Raw genomic sequence first — 20,448 nt, 5'->3', positions numbered from 1 at the left:
GATTTTAGGTTTGCACAGGGTAGCAGGCAAACCAGTCTTCGGACAACTCGCCAGATCGTCAAAAACAAGACGTTTTCTAATACTCTCGTACGCAGTGTTGAGTCTGTCCCTCTTGATCGCGTCGTCAATCTGGCTAAACAGACGCGACAAACCTCTCCAGTCGCACCACTGTATAAAAAACAAGTCCTTAAACCATCTTGTGCGCTCTTCAAGGTTTAGAGGGTAAGGATTTAACCTCCAGTTTTCAAGCCCTCTGGAAGCAATAAGACTATCCCTGTCATCACATGCACTGAGAAAAATAAAGTCTTCAGGGTTGCGATTGAAACGATCAGCCTCAACCCTGTAAAGCTCAGGGCCTGATGCACTGTTCCACTGGGAAACATACAGCATCTCTGGGAAGCCCACATTGTCCAGGTCCGCACACACTACGGTCCGGAAGAGCTTCCAGTTTTTGGTAGAGATGCTTTGGGGTTCCCCCCAAAACAATCCCTCGCCACAATCTACACTAAGCACAACTGTCCCTTCGGTATATTTAATGGTATACACATACCCTTCAGCGCCGCGATATTCTAACTTAAATACAGTCCCATCTACGGCATTTTCACAGCGTTGCTTTTTACGTTGAGGACCCCGGCTGCATACTCCTGTAGACATACCTAGAGCGGCTGTGGCATGGGCGATGTCCTGGCTGGGTGTCATGGTTGATACAGATGGTATTCCGTGCTCCTTAGGTCGGTGAGTCGTTGGGGGTCCTTAGCGCGATGTGTCTGTGCTCCTTAGGCCGTGGCGGTGATGGTCTTAGAATGTGAAAGGATCACTTTTATACCTATATAACCTAAGCCATCCCACTAGGAGGAGTCGATACCGCCCAGAGGGTGTGTTTTCACACCTGAACGCGCATGCGCCGAGCACATCTGAACGCGCATGCGCACACGCACGAATCCGACCAAACGGGGTGGGAGGTGTGGGGTGGGGTGGGGGGTGAGGGGGGTGGGGGGGGGGGGTGGGGGGGGTGGGGGGGGGTGGGGGGGCAAAAAAAGTGCAGGTGTATTACTACTCAGAAGTACATTCAGGACAAAGATTGCACTTAAGTAACATCTGTGATTAGAAGACACTGGTTTGGTCTTCTTTTTCTGTGATAATTTACTTTAAAGTTTATTTTTAAGTCTTGGATCTATTTTTATGGGTTGCTCTGATTTTAAAAACAAATTTAAAGCTCTTACTGGTCATTAACACAAATGCAGCGTTCACCTGTACAGGGATTGACCACTAGAGGTCCTTTAACTCAAGGCTTACATTCATCAGCAACTTCCTTGTCAAATGCTAAATGCTGATCAGATTAAATAGGATTATTAAGGGACAATACATTTTGTTCTTAATATCCTATTATGTCATCTATCATGTCTTTTCTATGATTCATATTTTATTGATGAGACCGTCAATAGCGAGGTAGCAAATACTCAAAGATTAACTAGTCAGGACATGTGATTTCTACAGTTTTTTTACAGGGTGGTCTTTGGCATGTTATCTTATTTTTGGTGAATAAAACAAAACCAGTGAAAAAAATCCCATGTGAGGCGAAGCCTAATTGGACTGTTATACAGATTGACAGACCACGTGACTTTCGCGCATTGCATGCCGGGAACCCATGGCAAAACAATCCAAGTATCAAACGCAAGCATTTGCAGCACCGCAAAACGTTCATTCTCCCGTTCCAATACCCTCTTGGTTTTTCTTTGCCCCCCCTCCCAAAAACAAAAACGAAAGAGAATAATGCCGGACCGTACAAAGACAGACTCGACAAAAAGGCAAAGAAAAGATACAAGGAAACAATCAAAGGAGTGAAAGAGGAGTGTTAGACCCTTACAAGCACACAGAGTGGACAAAAAACGTTAGCGTGCTGCCCAACTTTCACCACGCTCATATTTATAATTATACGGTTCTTGGAGTGAGTACATATACATACACAAGCCCGGGTACAGTTTACCGACGGATGGGTACAGGACCTTGAAATGCACCATGTAGAACGAAAGACCATCGTACGAACAAAGGTTTACCTCACAAATCGTCTTCATAAATACACATATGTTAACCGTTTATTAACAGGACCTTTGGTAATTAATTAGTGGAAATAATTTCTGGTAGGCCTTACAGAAATGTAGCAGTGACAATAATATTGTATGTTGTACTGGGCAATTAGTGATACAAAAAAACCCTGTTTTATCCTGTGAATAAAAGTATATGTTTTTGTCAATGTACCATGGTAATAACAGAAGCGAAACGCAATATTCTGTCAGGACAATTCACTATTTATACACAATAAACAAAGGAGCATAGCGCGACAATTTCTGTTCAGCGCCAGAATCGCTTGTAACCCATATCACCAATTATGTTATGAAAAATGACGTATTAACTACTACAAAACACTGACCTTTGTGGGAATGCTTGGAGCAGACTGGGAAGTTATATTTGGTCTTTGAATGGCTGCAATGCAGGCCATCCGTCGGCTCTTTGTTACTTCGGAAACATGGCAATTTCTCTTCAACGACGTAATCCGATAACAACCGATCTCTTTACCCGTCGGCTTCCTGTGGCTGTCATGCGACCGGCTATTGCAGTTAATAATACAACAGCTTATTGCCATTTTTTGTGTTTCTTTTTATCGCTGTGTAACTGATTTCAAGCCTGGGTGCGCTAGTACCTCTTGCCACGGGTTCCCAGAATCCTTTGCTCTATTCCAAAATTAGGCCTCAGAACCCAAACGGTGGACTGAAACTGAGTTTGGGTCTCATTTTAATTTGTGGTCACTGTACCAAAAATGTGGTTCATCATAACTATGCAACATTTAAAGATGCAGTTATATTTCTTATTGACATCACCAGAAATTGTGTGTGAATTGTTACGGTAATGTTCAATAAAGAAGTATAATTCTTTTTAAGAACAACAAAAAAACATTTATTATAGAGTAAACTGTGCAATCTGTTTTAATTTAAAACAGTTACAATATTTTGTACTTAGAATCGTTTGATCTGACTTCTTGCAATAAAAATAGAAAATTTGCAATTCTCTAATTCTTAGTAACAAGTCCTTTGTAAAGAATTCAGCTTTTGTGTAAACACCTAAGTTCATCAGATATCCGGGAAACTAGTGACACTGTCGCGTCGTCCATGTTTGCTACAGTCATTGGCTGGAACCTGACAACAGTGCCACCTGAAGGAGGCTTCTCTCTGTCTGATAGCTTGTGTTCTGAGACCTGACACCTGAATTTCTGAGACCTGACACCTGACGACTTTTAGTCTGAGACCTGAGATCTGACATTTTTTTGTTGAGACCTGAGGATGTCCTAAAAATGTACACCGTACTGCAGAGACAGTGCATGATGTAGGATTTTATTTCATTTTCCAGGGCAGTGAATGTAATGTACTGATAACATAAATTATGACAACTTCTTGCAGAGAAAGTTCATCAGCTTACACTATGTTAAAAACGTTAACATAGTGTAAGCATGTTACATAGTGTAAATGTTAAAATAATTTATTTTAATTGTGATTTATAGAGATAGTGGAAGGAGATGCTAAAGAGATAAAAACATGACAACATAAATGTGTAAAAAAAAATGAAAGACCTTGATATGTATATGACTACAATAGATATTGATTCAGTCGTTTGGCAGAATTGCTGACCATAAGGAGGCAACTCCTGTGGTTGCAAAGAGGCTTTGGGTGATAAAGAGGTCAGGGCAACTGTGGAACTGCTCAGCTTAAGATTTCTAAATAGAACTGAACTAATGGATGACATCAGTCTCTTTTTATATACAGTTAGTGATTATAAGCCACTTCTAGCTTGATCAGTTGAGTATATTTTTGTTTTTCCTCTGGAAACTTTTGGAATTCAGGGTTGTCATTCGGTGTGCCTGTGACATTGCTCTAGTTGTAAAAACAAAACAAAATATAGATGTATATGAAAATCTAAAATGTATTCAAAGGCAAAATGGGATGCATAGCTAATAAATAGTAATATGAAAAAAATAACAACTTTGTGTGAATGTAACCTTGTGAAATTTGAAAGTCCTAGTGGCACTACAATGATCATAGTTGCCATCATGCCTAACAAGCATCATCATATCATTTGGAAATGCAATCTGGATCCCAGCTGAAACTGAACAAGGCAGCGATGAAATGCTGCCCCTCTGTGCTCAAACAAACGTTCGCAGCTTGAAAACGAGCATATTTCTAAACCAATGAAAAGAAATATGCTGATTCAGGATTAGCAAGTTCTTTTGAAAGTTGACAGAAAAACCCAGTGCCTAATGTGTGACAGAACCAACGACAGCGGTTTTGCCACCTGCTCTCTGGAGCGGTGGCCCAGTTGTCTAGATGGGTTAAGATGCGGATTATGTTGGGTCGTGCCGGGGGCCCATAGGTGGACACAAGGTGGGCATTTGCGCCAAGCTGACTGGAGGCATGGGTTCCAATCCCACTCCTGACATCACTTGCTTATTAAACATGAGACTGAAATGTTATGTGATGTCTTCCTTCAATAAAGAAGTTGCCACTAGATGGCAACTGCTTTGATAAGTTATGAACTTGAAATCTGGTTTACTTAGTGTCGGGGGTGTCACCTACCTGCTTGGTCATTGTATGCTTTAATCTACATGCCAAATATCCTTGTGCAATATACTGACCTCAAGTACCTCTCTCATGCGTCTATCGGAGTCTGAATGTTGTTGAGATACCAGACAGCCAAATTCACTCCAGATACAGACTGCTCCGTTACATCTATGTCCACTGTGAATGACCATCTTTGAACAGAGCTGGTGGCATAGGGCACCAACTGTCTGACATCTATAATCCAGTGTTGAGAGACCTTCCCAGAAGCCTTAACGCCCATTCATATCCTGGGCCATTTGACCTCAGGAAATCACATGATAGGTTGGGGCTAGGTTTCACAATGAGCATGTGAAACCTAGCCCCAAAATCCTTGGCTGATTGTGACCTACACCCGTTTTCACACCTTGGCTCGTGTCATTAGAGAGAGGATCATTAGGGGGTCCCTCGTCCCTCTTGGGCGGACACTCCCATAGGCCTTAAATCTGGGACTCTTCACCATTTGACCCTAGAACTGAAGAAGCTTCTCGGATGAGAGGTGAAACGTCTTCAAGCAACTTAAAGAAGTTTAAGGAAGTTTCCAAGCTCCTTAGACTGCAATGACCTGGATGACTGAGAATCTTCACAGACATCCATTACAACTTCCTTCACCAAGTCGATCTCAGCCTGCAAAAATACATAGATCTAAACCTCAAATCTCACAAATGTGCTTTAGATGTGAAGTAGAAGTCAGTTCCTTTCTGTACTGCAACTTGGTCACATTCATTTATCACATAGTTGAAGAAATGTCTCATCACTCATCCAAGTGACTTCTTGAATCTCAGCTGAATATGTGTTGGTAAAGCAGATTACAACAATCTGATCAGTTGTAAAGGTGTCTTGATCTGGTAGTCTGTCATGTGGATTCTGTATCAACAAGGGAAAATGTGTCAGGATGGCCGAGCGGTCTAAGGCGCTGCGTTCAGATTACAGTCTCTCCTGGAGCCGTGGGGTCAAATCCCACGCCTGACATCCCTTGCTTATTAAACTCAAGACTGAAATGTTATGTGATGTCTTCCTTCAATAAAGGAGTTGCCACCAAATGGCAACTGCTTTGATAAGTTATGAACTTGAAATCTGGTTTAGTTAGTGTCGGGGGTGTCACCTACCTGCTTGGTGTGCTTGGTATGCTTTAATCTACATGCCAAATATCCTTGTGCAATATACTGACCTCAAGTACCTCTCTCATGCGTCCACTGTGAATGACCATCTTTGAACAGAGGTGGTGGCATAGGGCCTGTGGACACTCCCACAGGCCTTAAATCTGGGACACTCCACCATTTGACCCTAGAACTGAAGAAGTTTCTCGGATGAGAGGTGAAACGTCTTCCAGCAACTTAAATAAGTTTAAAGAAGTTTCCAAGCTCCTTAGACTCTGGTAATTGGTGATTCTGTTCTCAGACATGTGAAGCTAGAGACACCGGCAACCATAGTCAATTGTCTTCCAGGGGCCAGAGCAGGCGACATTGAAGGAAATGTAAAACTGCTGGCTAAGGGTAAACGTAAATTTAGTAAAATCATAATTCACGTCGGCAGTAATGACACCCGGTTACGCCAATCAGAGGTCACTAAAATCAATATTGAATTGGTGTGCAACTTTGCCAAAACAATGTCGGACTCTGTAGTTTTCTCTGGTCCCCTCCCCAATCAGACCAGGAGTGACATGTTTAGCCGCATGTTCTCCTTAAATTGCTGGCTGTCTGAGTGGTGTCCCAGAAACGATGTGGGCTTCATAGATAATTGGCAAACCTTCTGGAGGAAACCTGGTCTTGTTAGGAGAGACGGCATCCATCCCACTTTGGACGGAGCAGCTGTCATTTCTAGAAATATGGACAAATTTATTAAACCCCCCAAAATATGACTATCCAGAGTTGGGACCAGGAAGCAGAGTTGCAGTCTTACACGCCTCTCTGCAGCTTCTCTCCTCCTGCTACCCCCCCCCCCCCCAAAAAAAACCCCCATCTCCATAGAGACTGTGTCAGCTTCCAAAAAGACAAAAAACAAACTAAAAACCAGCAACAAACAACTTAAACATAAACAATTACAAAGAAAGAACAATACAGTATCCACATCTGAACCAAAGAGTAAAACAGTGAAATGTGGATTATTAAATATTAGGTCTCTCTCCTCCAAGTCTCTGTTAGTACATGACTTAATAATTGATCAACAAATTGATTTACTCTGCCTTACAGAAACCTGGTTGCAGCAGGATGATTATGTTAGTTTAAATGAATCAACACCCCCGAGTCATTCTAACTACCAGAAATCTCGAAGCACAGGCCGAGGGGGCGGTGTGGCAGCAATTTTTCACACCAGTCTATTAATTAATGAAAGACCAAGACAGACTTTTAATTCATTTGAAAGCCTGATGCTTAACATTGTCCACCCCAGCTGTGAAACTCAGAAACCAGTCTTACTTGTTATCATCTATCGTCCACCTGGGCCTTACACAGAGTTTCTGTCTGATTTCTCAGACTTTATATCTAATTTAGTTCTGAGCTCAGATAAAATAATTATTGTGGGTGATTTTAACATCCATGTAGATGCTAAAAACAACAGCCTCAACACAGCATTTAATCTGTTATTAGACTCAATTGGTTTCTCTCAAAATGTAAAAGAACCCACCCACCACTTTAATCACACTCTAGATCTTGTTTTAACATATGGCATAGAAACTGAACATTTAACAGTGTTTCCTGAAAACCCTCTCCTGTCTGATCATTTCCTGGTAACATTTACAATAATTGATTACACAGCAGTGGAGAGTAGACTTTATCAAAGTAGATGTCTTTCTGAAAGCGCTGTAACTAAGTTTAAGAATATAATCCAGCCACTGTTATCATCGTCAATGCCCTGTACCAACACAGAACAGAGCAGCTATCTGAATGCTACCCCAACAGAGGTCAATTATCTTGTTAATAATTTCACCTCCTCACTACGTACGACTCTGGATACTGTAGCTCCAGTGAAAACTAAGGTCTCTCAGAAGTACCTGACTCCGTGGTATAATTCTCAAACACGTAGCCTAAAGCAGATAACTCGTAAGCTGGAGAGGCGTGTCACAAATTTAGAGGATCATCATTTAGCCTGGAGAAATAGTTTGTTGCTTTATAAGAAAGCCCTCCGTAAAGCCAGAACATCTTACTATTCGTCACTGATTGAAGAAAATAAGAACAACCCCAGGTTTCTCTTCAGCACTGTAGCCAGGCTGACAAAACGTCAGAGCTCTTTTGAGCCAACCATCCCTTTAACGTTAACTAGTAATGACTTCATGAACTTCTTCACAAATAAAATTTTTATCATTAGAGAAAAAATTACCAATATTCATTCCACAGATGTAATATTATCTACAGCTACTCTTAGTACCATTGATGTTAAGTTAGACTCTTTTTCTCCAATTGATCTTTCTGAGTTAACTTCAATAATTACTTCCTCCAAACCATCAACGTGTCTTTTAGACCCCATTCCTACAAAACTGCTCAAAGAAGTCCTGCCATTAATTAATTCTTCGATCTTAAATATGATCAACCTATCTCTAATAATCGGCTATGTACCACAGGCCTTCAAGCTGGATGTAGTTAAACCTTTACTCAAAAAGCCATCTCTAGACCCAGCAGTCTTAGCTAATTATAGGCCAATCTCCAACCTTCCTTTCATATCAAAAATCCTTGAATGAGTAGTTGTCAAACAGCTAACAGATCATCTGCAGAGGAATGGTTTATTTGAAGAGTTTCAGTCAGGTTTCAGAGTTCATCACAGCACAGAAACAGCTTTAGTGAAGGTTACAAATGATCTTCTTATGGCCTCTGACAGTGGACTCATCTCTGTGCTTGTCCTGCTAGACCTTAGTGCAGCATTCGATACTGTTGACCATAATATCCTATTAGAGCAATTAGAACATGCTGTAGGTATTACAGGTACTGCACTGCAGTGGTTTGTATGGTTTGTATGTGTAAATGGAGAGTCCTCTTCACACACTGAGGTTAATTATGGAGTTCCACAGGGTTCAGTGCTAGGACCAATTCTGTTTACATTATACATGCTTCCCTTAGGCAGCATCATTAGAAGACATAGCATACATTTTCACTGCTATGCAGATGACACCCAGCTCTATCTGTCCATGAAGCCAGATAACACACACCAATTAGTTAAACTGCAGGAATGTCTTAAAGACATAAAGACCTGGATGGCCGCTAACTTTCTGCTTCTTAATTCAGATAAAACTGAGGTTATTGTACTCGGCGCTGAAAAGCTTAGAAATATGGTATCTAACCAGATTCTTACTCTGGATGGCATTACCTTGGCCTCCAGTAACACTGTGAGGAACCTTGGAGTCATTTTTGACCAGGATATGTCCTTCAACGCACATATTAAACAAATATGTAAGACTGCGTTCTTCCATTTGCGCAACATCTCTAAAATTAGAAATATCCTGTCTCAGAGTGACGCTGAAAAACTAGTTCATGCATTTATTACTTCCAGGCTGGACTACTGCAATTCATTATTATCAGGATGTCCAAAAAACTCACTGAAAAGCCTTCAGCTAATCCAAAATGCTGCAGCAAGAGTCCTGACAGGGACTAGAAAGAGAGAGCATATTTCTCCTGTTTTGGCTTCCCTTCATTGGCTTCCTGTTAAATCCAGAATTGAATTCAAAATCCTGCTCCTCACATACAAGGTCTTAAATAATCAGGCCCCATCTTATCTTAATGACCTTGTAGTACCATATCACCCTATTAGAGCACTTCGCTCTCGCTCTGCAGGCCTATTTGTTGTTCCTAGAGTATTTAAAAGTAGAATGGGAGGGAGAGCCTTCAGTTTTCAGGCCCCTCTTCTGTGGAACCAGCTTCCAGTTTGGATTAGGGAGACAGACACTATCTCTACTTTTAAGATTAGGCTTAAAACTTTCCTTTTTGCTAAAGCATATAGTTAGGGCTGGACCAGGTGACCCTGAATCCTCCCTTAGTTATGCTGCAATAGATGTAGGCTGCCGGGGGATTCCCATGATGCATTGAGTTTTTCCTTTCCAGTCACCTTTCTCACTCACTATGTATTAATAGACCTCTCTGCATTGAATCATATCTGTTATTAACCTCTGTCTCTCTTCCACAGCATGTCTTTTATCCTGTCTTCCTTCTCTCACCCCAACCGGTCGCAGCAGATGGCCGCCCCTCCCTGAGCCTGGTTCTGCTGGAGGTTTCTTCCTGTTAAAAGGGAGTTTTTCCTTCCCACTGTCGCCAAAGTGCTTGCTCATAGGGGGTCATATGATTGTTGGGTTTTTCTCTGTATCCATGAAGCGCCTTGAGGCGACTTTTGTTGTGATTTGGCGCTATATAAATAAAATTGAATTGAATTGAATTGAATAGACTACAATGACCTGGATGACTGAGAACCTTCACAGACATCCATTACATATTCCTTCACCAACTGATCTCAGCCTGCAAAAATACATAGATCTAAACCTCAAATCTCACAAATGTGCTTTAGATGTGAAGTAGAAGTCAGTTCCTTTCTGTACTGCAACTTGGTCACATTCATTTATCACATAGTTGAAGAAATGTCTCATCACTCATCCAAGTGACTTCTTGATTCTCAGCTGAATATGTGTTGGTAAAGCAGAGGTGTAATAGTCTGCCAATCTGATCAGTTGTAAAGGTGTCTTGATCTGGTAGTCTGTCATGTGGATTCTGTATCAACAAGGGAAAATGTGTCAGGATGGCCGAGCGGTCTAAGGCGCTGCGTTCAGATCGCAGTCTCTCCTGGAGGCGTGCGTTCAAATCCCACTCCTGACATCCCTTGCTTATTAAACTCAAGACTGAAACGTTATGTGATGTCTTCCTTCAATAAAGGAGTTGCCACCAAATGGCAACTGCTTTGACAAGTTATGAACTTGAAATCTGGTTTAGTTAGTGTCGGGGGTGCTGTAGTGCAGGTCACCTACCAGGTTGGTGATGGGATGCTTTAATCTACATGCCAAATATCCTTGTGCAAGATACTGACCTCAAGTACCTCTCTCATGCGTCTACCGGAGTCCGAATGTTTTGCAAAATCAATTGTTCAATGGCTCAGGGGGTTGGGAAGCGCATCTGTAACCGGAAGGTCGCCGGTTCGATCCTCGGCCTCTCTGTCCTGGTTGTTTTGTCCTTGGGCAAGACACTTTACCCTACCACCTACTGGTGTTGGCCAGAGGGGCCGATGGCGCGATATGGCAGCCTCGCTTCTGTCAGTCTGCCCCAAGGCAGCTGTGGCTACAACCGTAGCTTGCCTCCACCAGTGTGTGAATGTGAGAGTGAATGAATAGTGGCATTGTAAAGCGCTTTGGGTGCCTTGAAAAGTGCTATATAAATCCAATCCATTATTATTATTATTATTATTAAAATGAAAGCTTAAGCAACTCCATTAAAAATGCAAGATATTAACAGCATGTTATTTTGCTTTTCCTTTAACTGCCCAGAAAAAAAAAACATTGGAGAAAAGTGAAGTGAAATTTATTGAGGAATGGCAACTGAAGCTTACATTTAAATACAGCTCAAAGATTTTCTGGTGCTGGTGTCACCAGAAAATTCCCACTGGAAATACTCGGGAAACTTCTAAATTGGGGGTTTTGTACAGATGAGACTTCTGGAATATTTTGGCACTAGTTTAGAGATATAGTTGAGAAAATAAAAACAGTGAAAAATTAACAGAGTTAATGCATCATGGTTAACATCTCCCACAGGCACACTTCATTAAGTCAGTCATAAATAAACTAAACTGGAAAAAAAACATCCAATATCATCAGTCTGTAAGTGACCTCAGGAAATCGTTTTGCCCAGAAGGAATTCAGCATATTCTTTCCTGCGCAGCACCCGCTGCATTTTGAACGTATTGGGTGAGGTGCTCGAGTACGCCATCATCTGCTTACGAAGTTTGTTAAACGCTCCCTCTGCCACCAGCTGCACTCTCATTGGCCCGATGCTGCCTTTGATACGGAAGGATTTGTAGACGGCCGAATCCTGCTGGAGAGAAATGTCCAGCTGGGAAGCAAGAAAGGAAACACCAAACAGAAAGACAAGGTAGAGTGATTTAATGACATACTGTAAACATGCTGCCTGTTGGTGAACCTTCATTAGGATTTCTCTTACCTTATGTCGTTGTTCCTCTGTAAGCCTCCTCACACCTTTCAGCTCTAAGAACACCTGGTAGTGAGGGTCCGAGCCACCAATTGTATCTCCTGCAATGCCACAATAAATAAAATAAAATATGGTGCAAAGGGTTCAATAGTTTTCGCATCATATTCCAACTTCTTCTATGATTTAAGTGTATAAACAAGAACAAATATTACCCAGGATGCCGCTCTCAGCACAGCAGTAGTCAACCAGCTGAGCTCCTGGCCACTGAGCGACGGCCTTCTTCAAAGCACTGAGGAACAACGCTTCTGACACTTTCTCTCCTCGAACATTCAGCATTTGACCTCGTCTAATGGAGCATGGAAGCAAGGAGAAAGTATTGTGTCATGCTTTATATATATATATATTAGAGATGGACCGATCCGATATTACGTATCGGTATCGGTCCGATACTGACCTAAATTACTGGATCGGATATCGGAGAGAAATAAAAAATGTAATCCGATCCATTAAATATCAAAAAAGCACCTCACAAAACTTGGCGACATGGCGAGCCGGAGCAGTGTGGTCACGTGATAGAGCGGCTGTGTGTATTTGTAGCCTTGCTACCAAACCAGCATTTCATGTCCGAGGAAGTTATCTCAGAGAGAAGTAAAGCAAGTGTGTAAGTTCATCTCTGAATGTTTGTAAAGCATTCCCACGTTAAGCTTAACAACCAATATATAGAGCAACTGCCTCTTCTCTCTCTCTCTCCTGCTGCTACTTCAATCGTGAAACTGCTTAATGATCAGCTGATCGGCTTTTCTGTCGCGAGTCCGTCTCTCTTCTTTGTTTTTGGCCCACTTCTCACCAGAAAGAGGAAACCAGCAGCTGAACAACAGCAGCACTATTAAGCTTGATAAGCTGTTGTTAGAATTTATTTAATATTACTTTCTAGACCAGGATCTTTTTCTATGCAGCTGGCTGGTAACTGTGCAGGGGCGGATCTAGCAAAGTTTAGCCAGGGGGGCCGATAGGGCATGAACAGGCAAAAGGGGGCACAAAGACATACTTTTCTTTCTTATTCTCATTTAAAATGTCTAGCTTTTAATTATTTAATAATTATCTGAATCTTACACCCAAAGTTTTAATCTGATGTAAAATGTATAGAAGTCCATTACCGTATATAGTAACTGTTAAGTCTAATATACCCTAGTACTTTTTAGTAGTAGTACTTTTTCCTTTGGGAAGATACCATCTGTGCAGTCTGCAATTCTGTTGAAGAAAGATGTTGAATCTATTTAATTATTCTTGAAAAATAATTTATTTCTGTGAATTTTTTTCACCCTGCATCAAATTAAAGTTGATTACATTGATTAAGCATCATGAGGAAGAGGGTGGTTCCCTATTTTCTTTTGCTGGGAGTTTGCAACCCTATTAGTTAGGTTGCTTAATATTTCTGCTAAGTACTCTTTAAAATACCAGAATAGGGAGGATGGGGTAGGTTTAACTTTATTAGATTGATCAGTGTTGCTGAACTATGAAATATTTTGGGTGCAGTGTGTTTTTTTTACATACAGGTATAACAGAATAGCTTTAGTGTTGTTGTTGTTTTTTAACTTGAGTATGAACTTATACAAAAAGCAGCACGATATTAAAAAAACAGTTTTACTGATTAAAAAACACACTATATCGGATTCATATCGGTATCGGCAGATATCCAAATTTATGATATCGGTATCGGTATCGGACATAAAAAAGTGGTATCGTGCCATCTCTAATATATATACACACACACAGCATAAGAAAAACTGTACGGCTGTCCAGTGCTGTACCTGTACTGAAACTCCACGATGGGACACTGGTTGTGAAATCCAACAACTTTTACAATGTCTCCGATGCGATATCTGTAACAAGGGAAATATACAGGTAAATATGAGAGTTTGTTATAGTTGTAATATCACATTTTAATTGCAGTGATGGTCATACAGAGCCACCGGACAAATCTGATTTTACACTCATCAGCAACTTTGTTAAGTACACCTGTTCAACTACTCATTAACACAAATATCTAATGAGCCACTCAGAAACTTGGTGCACACAGAGATGTAGCCATGGTCAAGATAACCCACTGAAGTTCATACCAAAATTAAAATGGGTCAGAAAGTTGATCTAAGTGACTAAATGTGGCATGGTTGTTGGTGTCAGCAGGGATTTCACCACACAATCATGTCTAGGGTTTCCAGAGAATGGCACGGAAAAGAGAAAATATCCAGTGAGCGGCAGATCTCTGGTAGAAATGCTTTGCTGATGTCAGAGCTCAAAGGAGGGTGGCCAGAATGAGTTGAGCCTATAGGAAGGCAACAGAAACTCAGATAATGACTTGTTGCAACCAAATTATCAAGAAGAGCATTTCTATAATCACAGTGCATTGAACTATGAAGCAGATGGGTACAGCAGCAGAAGACCACATCAGCTGCCACTCGTACTCTGCAATATTCTTGATATTTATTTAGAATCACCTCTTGATATTTATAATTGAGTGATTTGTATATATTAGTGCCATTTCTTAAATTTGTAAAATCTGTAACATACTGTATTGTTTAAATAGTTTAGTCTGTTACTGTTACCGACTTGGAGCAACTGTAATCCACATTTATTCCCACAAGTAATCTGATTCTGATGAACAGGAAACTGAGGCTATTATTCACATAGGGTCACCAAATTTGGACAAGATTGGAAAAAGTTGCCTAGAGTTTCATTTTTTGCTCCACCATTTGGAGAGAGGGTCAGAATTTGGCATAAACAACATGAAAGCCTTGTTGTAACAATCGTTCAGGCAGATGGTGGTGGTAGCATAATGGTGTCAGGGATATTTTCTTTGTCTCCTTGGTACCAAAATCCTTTTAAACTCCACAGCCTCCAACTGAATAGTGATGCTGACCATGTCCATCCCTTTATGACCACAGTGTACCCATCTTCTGATGGTTGCTTCCGGTAGGATACCACACTATGTTACAAAGCTCAATCAAGTCTCAAAAGAGTTTCTTGAGTTCATTGTACTCAGATGACCTCCATAGTCACAAAAGTCTCATTCCAATAGAGCATTTGTGGAACGGGAGATTCCCATCATGTCAACACTGACCAAATTCTCTCTGGAATGTTTCCAGTACCGTGTTGAATCTTTGCTGTGAAGAATTAAGAAAAAAAGGATGTCCAACCTAAAAGTAGTGAAGTGTACCTAATAAAGTGTTACATATCAAACATGAACACTTCCATTTGATTCTTAAACAGATTTAGAACATGTTAAAATGCAGTGTGACCCATCACAATCATGAGGACGTAAACATACAGCTGCAGTTATTTATATTTGTTTGTAGATGAAATCAAACCTGTAAAGTCCTGAAGCATTTGTGACAAGCAGCTCATAGTTTTCTCCCTCCTTCACCTCCTCCATCAGCAGAGTGTGAGGGGCCTCCTCATCCAGGCTACTCTCTGGAAGGAACTCGCAGAACATTGAGCGAGGGCACAGCAAGTAACGTCTTTCTGACTCCTGAGGCCACAGGTTCACCCCAATTAAACCTGCAGGGGCACAGATAATGAGAGCAAATGCTGACCTCATCCACATATAGAAACCCTACAAATGCCCAACTGCAACGGTTTTTAATTAAACAGCTTAAAAATGTAAATGAAGGCTATTACCTTCAGTAGCAGCATAGAAGGGCGAGTAGAAAGGCACTCCTTTGCAGTAACTCTCCCTCAACATTTCACCGTAGATCTGATTGGAGCCTGAGTCCACTGCCAGGACCAGGTTCAGATGAGGCCACAGGCGCTTGGCAATCCCCCTGAAGCCGTCCTGGAAGTGGGCCCGGAGTTGGGCAGCTCTCTGTGGGTCTGGCTTCATTAGCGCTTCAAGCTTGGCCCTCACTTTGGGCTCCAGAGACAGAGCAGTGCTGATTTTCCCCCGTTCAATGTCCTCCACAAGTTCCTGCCAACGCTCCTATGAGATCGAGAGCATATTAGGGAGAAATGACTTGCCCAAGCCTTTAGTCATAAAGCAATTAACACAAATGTTTTAATCAGTCAGTGGGAGCTAAACACCTGACTCAAGATTTCATCTTGTTTTACTAGATGATGTCCCAGTGAGAACGAAATGAGGCACATGTGAAGGACAACAACAGCCTGCTACTGCTCAATGAAACGTTGTCTCTTAAAATAGACAAGAAATAACATTGCTAATGCTTTTCTTTGAAGGATGGAATGGATGAATTACTTTACATACTTTACGGTTTCCCATTAAGTCCTGTTTTTATGCCTCTACTCACATAAAAAAGAAAGAAAAACACAAAAACAACAAAAGTAACTCATTCCAGACAAACAACTGGGTACCTGTAGGGCACTGAAGGCATAGAAAACTGTGGAGGCGAAGTTGGACTCCAGAGTTCCCACATTAGGATCTTTCAGCGCAAAAAGAAGATGCAAATAGAGCGTGTCCTTCTCATTGGGAACCTGAAGAAACATAAGATTTTATTACCGAATCGGTCACACAAAGGCTGACCACTTGTTAGGCTTGCTGATTGTACCTTGAAGGCAGGTGCTGGAGTTGTGTACAGGTTTAGGATGTGGCGTGAGGAGGCTGGTGTCGAGGAGTTTGGTCCGATGGGAATTCCAGCCTCAGACTGCCGAAAAGTAGGAGTGTAAAAGAACTTGGTGGTGCGTTGAAGGCTCTTGGTCTCAGGGAATGCCTGCTGCATGGCATCTAAGCACACAGTCACTCCCTGATGGAAACACACAGCGAGTATTATTAGTAAAATTTCCTTGCGCAGCACATGGGCTACACCGTCATCATCATCATCAAGGAGTGACTTCACCTGCAGGAAGAACTCAGTGTTGGTGTCCTTAGTGCTGAGCAGCATGGCACTGGATCCTGATGTCCCGGAGGTCATGGCCAGAATTAATGGCTTCTCTGCAATGATGAGCTTCTCTTCTCCAGCTGCGATGCGGTTGATTAGGTCTTGATAGTGCGTGTATGTAGTAATAGGATGGCATGCCTGAAATTCTTTAATATCTAGAAAATAAAGAGATTTCATGATTTAAATCAAAACTGTATTGACACCTCTAATTTATCTTTCATCATTTAAGCACAAGTATCAAACAGTCCCCAATTTCAGCATCGCAATTCTCAGGACCTGCTGCATTGTCCGTGCCCATCGGGAACACTGGGACATTTCCCAGTATACTCAGGGTCATTTAATACCCTGGCCTGCTGTGAATAGTTTAAACAGCAACATTACAACAAGCAGAAATGAGTTGGTGGTCCTCTCAGAAACCACACTCTCATCCACAGACTATATGATACTGCTGCTATATGTGCACAGGGCATAGGCAGGTGAACCATGGACACAAGTAAATTCACACTCCAGCAAGACACACAGCACGCAGCAGCTTCTATATCAAAACTATTTAAGTGAAGCAATGAAATTGTGGAGGGGAAGAAAAAGAGAAAGTCACAAGTAGGCATCTTAACTCTGTGGTAATCATGATAATTTTCATCTCAGATGATCATAGAAATAGTGTAGTACTTTTTAAATCAATACTAAGGGTGTTGTAGTACAGGAATGAAAAGAGTGATACTAAAAAAAAAAATGACTGTAACGTTAATAATACACATATAAACATAAATGATGGTAGTTGTATTTGATTTCATCTGGCTACAGGTGTACAGGCTACATGTGTTTTCAGTGTCAATTATCTGACAAAAAATGAGAAAAATATGAGAAAAATAAACTGATTTTGACTTACAGCATTATTCCTCTTCCCTCCAATATTTCCTACAAATATTACTGTAATAACATAAAATTAATTCATTTGGAAACCCTTTGGCACAACTAAATAACAAATCAGCACATGGAGTTAAGTCTACAAAACAAGCCAAATTCCACTCAATGCATGAAATGCTGTTTTAGTCACCTGTACGCTGAAAATGTCTCGGGGACATTTGTTCATTGAAAACAATAAATTTGATGACACAGGTTTAAAACAAAATAAAAAGAAATTTTAAAAAAGCTTGACTTGCTCACAAAACAATAAAAATTGTGAACAGATAGATGCAGCTTTAATTATTTTTGGATAGCAACACATCTAAAATAGGAATCAAATCAATATGAAGTTGTGATTTGTCGCCGTTCTTTAAGGACTCTGGTGGCAGCTGGTGGCACGAGTTTTTTCCTTTAATGTGTCACCCCGGTCTTCCCAAGCGTTAACACTGAATAAACACAAATGTCTTCACACTACCTGCTTGCTAAACTAACGCCATCTACTTCACTGCTTACCTTTTATTGAGCTGAAGTCGTACGGTCTTCCATAATACGTATCTCCGTTTTTACGCAAGCGCTTCAGCAGCGTCTCCTGTTGGACTTCTTTGACTTTGAGTGTGTCTGCTTCAAGTTTCCTTCTCTGCCGCCTGCCCAGCCAGCCTACAACCTTCACCGCTACATGCTGGCTCAGAAGGCTGCTTAACGTCCGGTTTTCAACCTTTATCTTCAAGATTAGTGCCATCCCGGCCACAGAGCACAAACCGATGACAGCGGGGAGAGGGGTCGGCATGGCTGTTACACAAGACAAACAAAAACACAGAGGAGCCAGGTGGGGGCGCTGTTAGTCAGCATTAGACCGTTACCTTTCTTCTCATCTACAAACAAGAGTACGCAGTCTACCGTGAAAGTGCGCAATCCTGTCGAGACAGGATGGTTTTTATTTCGCTATTTCGCGCACTCATTCACCGCTTACCGGGAATCTGTCCGCTGATGGCCAGGGCGACCGATAAAACCGCAAAACAAAGCGGAAGTGCAACGCGAAACCAAGAGGAAGACATCTTGAGCATTAAATAAGATGTGATGTCCCCGTGGTTATAATAATTAATGTATATAAAAAGCTTTGGACTGCATTTCCACGCCCAAGAAAGCGTGTCAACTTTTACTTTCGCCGCTGTCTGTGCTGCTTCCGTATTTGGGTCAGAACTAGACGCTGATTGGTTTGACTAAATCATGACGTAATAAACCTGGAAATACCAACTAAAACAAAAAAAACCCTTATATTTTATTTATCTGTTTTTGCTTTAAATGTAGCACCACTGCCTGGATAATGCTATAGAGTCCGTGGTTGTGATTGCACAACAAAGAAAATCAATCTGCAAGTTAGATTGAACACGGGAGTGTGAGGGTTTGTGGACATATATACTACCAGTCAAAAGTTTGACCACACCTCATTTAATGTTTTTCTTTATTTTCATGGCTATTTACATTGTAGATTCTCACTTAAGGCATCAAACTATGAATGAACACATATAGAACTATGTAGTAAACAAAAAAGTGTTTTATATTTTAGATTCTTCCAAACAGCCACCACTGTTTCAGTCTCTGAAACAGTCACATGGGGGAGGGGGGCACACCTACACACTGTAAAATAGTTTCAGAAAACTGTGAAGAAGTCCATGATTTTCAAAAATGTCTTATCTGTGCTTTAGCATAAAACAGCATTTTCTGACTGTCAGGATTCTGCATCTTTCAGTCTAACGTACTTATGTATGTCAGATATGTTACACAAAAAATTTACAAAAAAAGGACCCTGGGACGACACCCCGAAGTCAGGTGTCTGCCTCCTGCTGGTTCCTGTGCCCGACGTCGTACAGGAAAGTAAACCGCAGTGAGGTTTGTGGGGTTACTGAAGTTTGGCTAGCTGGTAGATAATGATGTGCTATGTGATCGCTAGCGACACAGCTATGTTAGCATAATATAAACAGTGAAGCTGGAGGACGAAGTCGCTAGATGACGTCATCGCCTAATTTGCATATTTGGTCATGTAATTATAAAGGACCCTGTAGGAGAGAGAAATAACATCATGGAAGAGACATAAAGTCAGTAAAAACACCCTAAAACCATTTAGTACATATTTAAAACCACACATTAAATTTCTTTTAGCAATTATTGTTTTTTTTAATGTCACAATTCCAACCCTCCTCCTTTATCCGGACTTGTGACCGGCAAAACTGACCCGAAATAGGCACAAATAGAGTTACTTTTTTGTTTACGTGTCTGTGTGTGTCTTTTAAAGAATTTTAAACCTTGTGATCCACAAAAAGAGTAAAAGAAGAACATTTTTAACCATAACGTTATTAATAAACTACATTAATCAAAAATGGACATAGCAAGCATCACCAGACAGCTTCAGTCGAAATTGGATGTAGAAGATGAAGGTAAGGCTCTGCAAGGACATCCGATTTCTAAGTTAGCAATAGAATAGAATAGAATAATCCTTTAATTGTCCCACAAGGGGAAATTTGGGTGTAACAGCAGCAAGAAAGAAACATATACAAACAAACAGTACACAAAACACAAAACAGAAACATACACAATTTTTACATATTTACATCAAGGACAAGGGTTACAAAAAAAAGAGTACTGTACCGTTACTAAATTAAATAAAATTAAATACAGATAAGAGGCAAACCCTGGTTATAGTGTGAATGGGTTGATAAAATAGTGCAGGTTACAGCGCTGATGTAAAACTCTGTTTGTTGGGAGCAGTTTTGATTGTACAGTCTGACAGCTGCAGGGAGGAAGGACCTGCGGAAACGCTCCTTCATGCATCTAGGATGTAGCAGTCTGTCACTGAAGGAGCTCTGCAGTTCAGCAACATTTACATGCATGGGGTGG

General features: G+C 41.1%; 1 protein-coding gene and 1 non-coding gene across 2 annotated transcripts; one reads left to right on the top strand and one right to left on the bottom strand.

Moving 5' to 3' along the window:
• Positions 1-10,355: 10,355 nt before the first annotated feature.
• trnal-cag (transfer RNA leucine (anticodon CAG)) lies at positions 10,356-10,438 on the top strand. Its single transcript has one exon. It is a non-coding gene; the product is annotated as a tRNA-Leu (tRNA).
• Positions 10,439-11,117: 679 nt separating this feature from the next.
• LOC146512655 (GH3 domain-containing protein-like) lies at positions 11,118-18,679 on the bottom strand. The gene is made up of 11 exons (XM_085171299.1): positions 18,524-18,679; positions 18,067-18,342; positions 16,606-16,802; positions 16,318-16,512; positions 16,124-16,243; positions 15,437-15,734; positions 15,127-15,316; positions 13,570-13,641; positions 11,971-12,104; positions 11,771-11,859; positions 11,118-11,662 (listed from the first exon to the last, which is right to left on the bottom strand). Exons 1-11 carry the CDS (start codon positions 18,615-18,617, stop codon positions 11,441-11,443), a joined length of 1,887 nt encoding a protein of 628 aa, XP_085027425.1. The 5' UTR covers positions 18,618-18,679; the 3' UTR covers positions 11,118-11,440.
• Between the last annotated feature and the right edge of the window lie 1,769 nt (positions 18,680-20,448).

This window comes from Neolamprologus multifasciatus, chromosome 8, assembly GCF_963576455.1.
Source record: "Neolamprologus multifasciatus chromosome 8, fNeoMul1.2, whole genome shotgun sequence".
NCBI classification, from domain to species: domain Eukaryota; kingdom Metazoa; phylum Chordata; class Actinopteri; order Cichliformes; family Cichlidae; genus Neolamprologus; species Neolamprologus multifasciatus.
The sequence above is the reverse complement of the archived record's forward strand: the minus strand, read 5'-3'. Positions and strand labels throughout refer to the sequence as shown.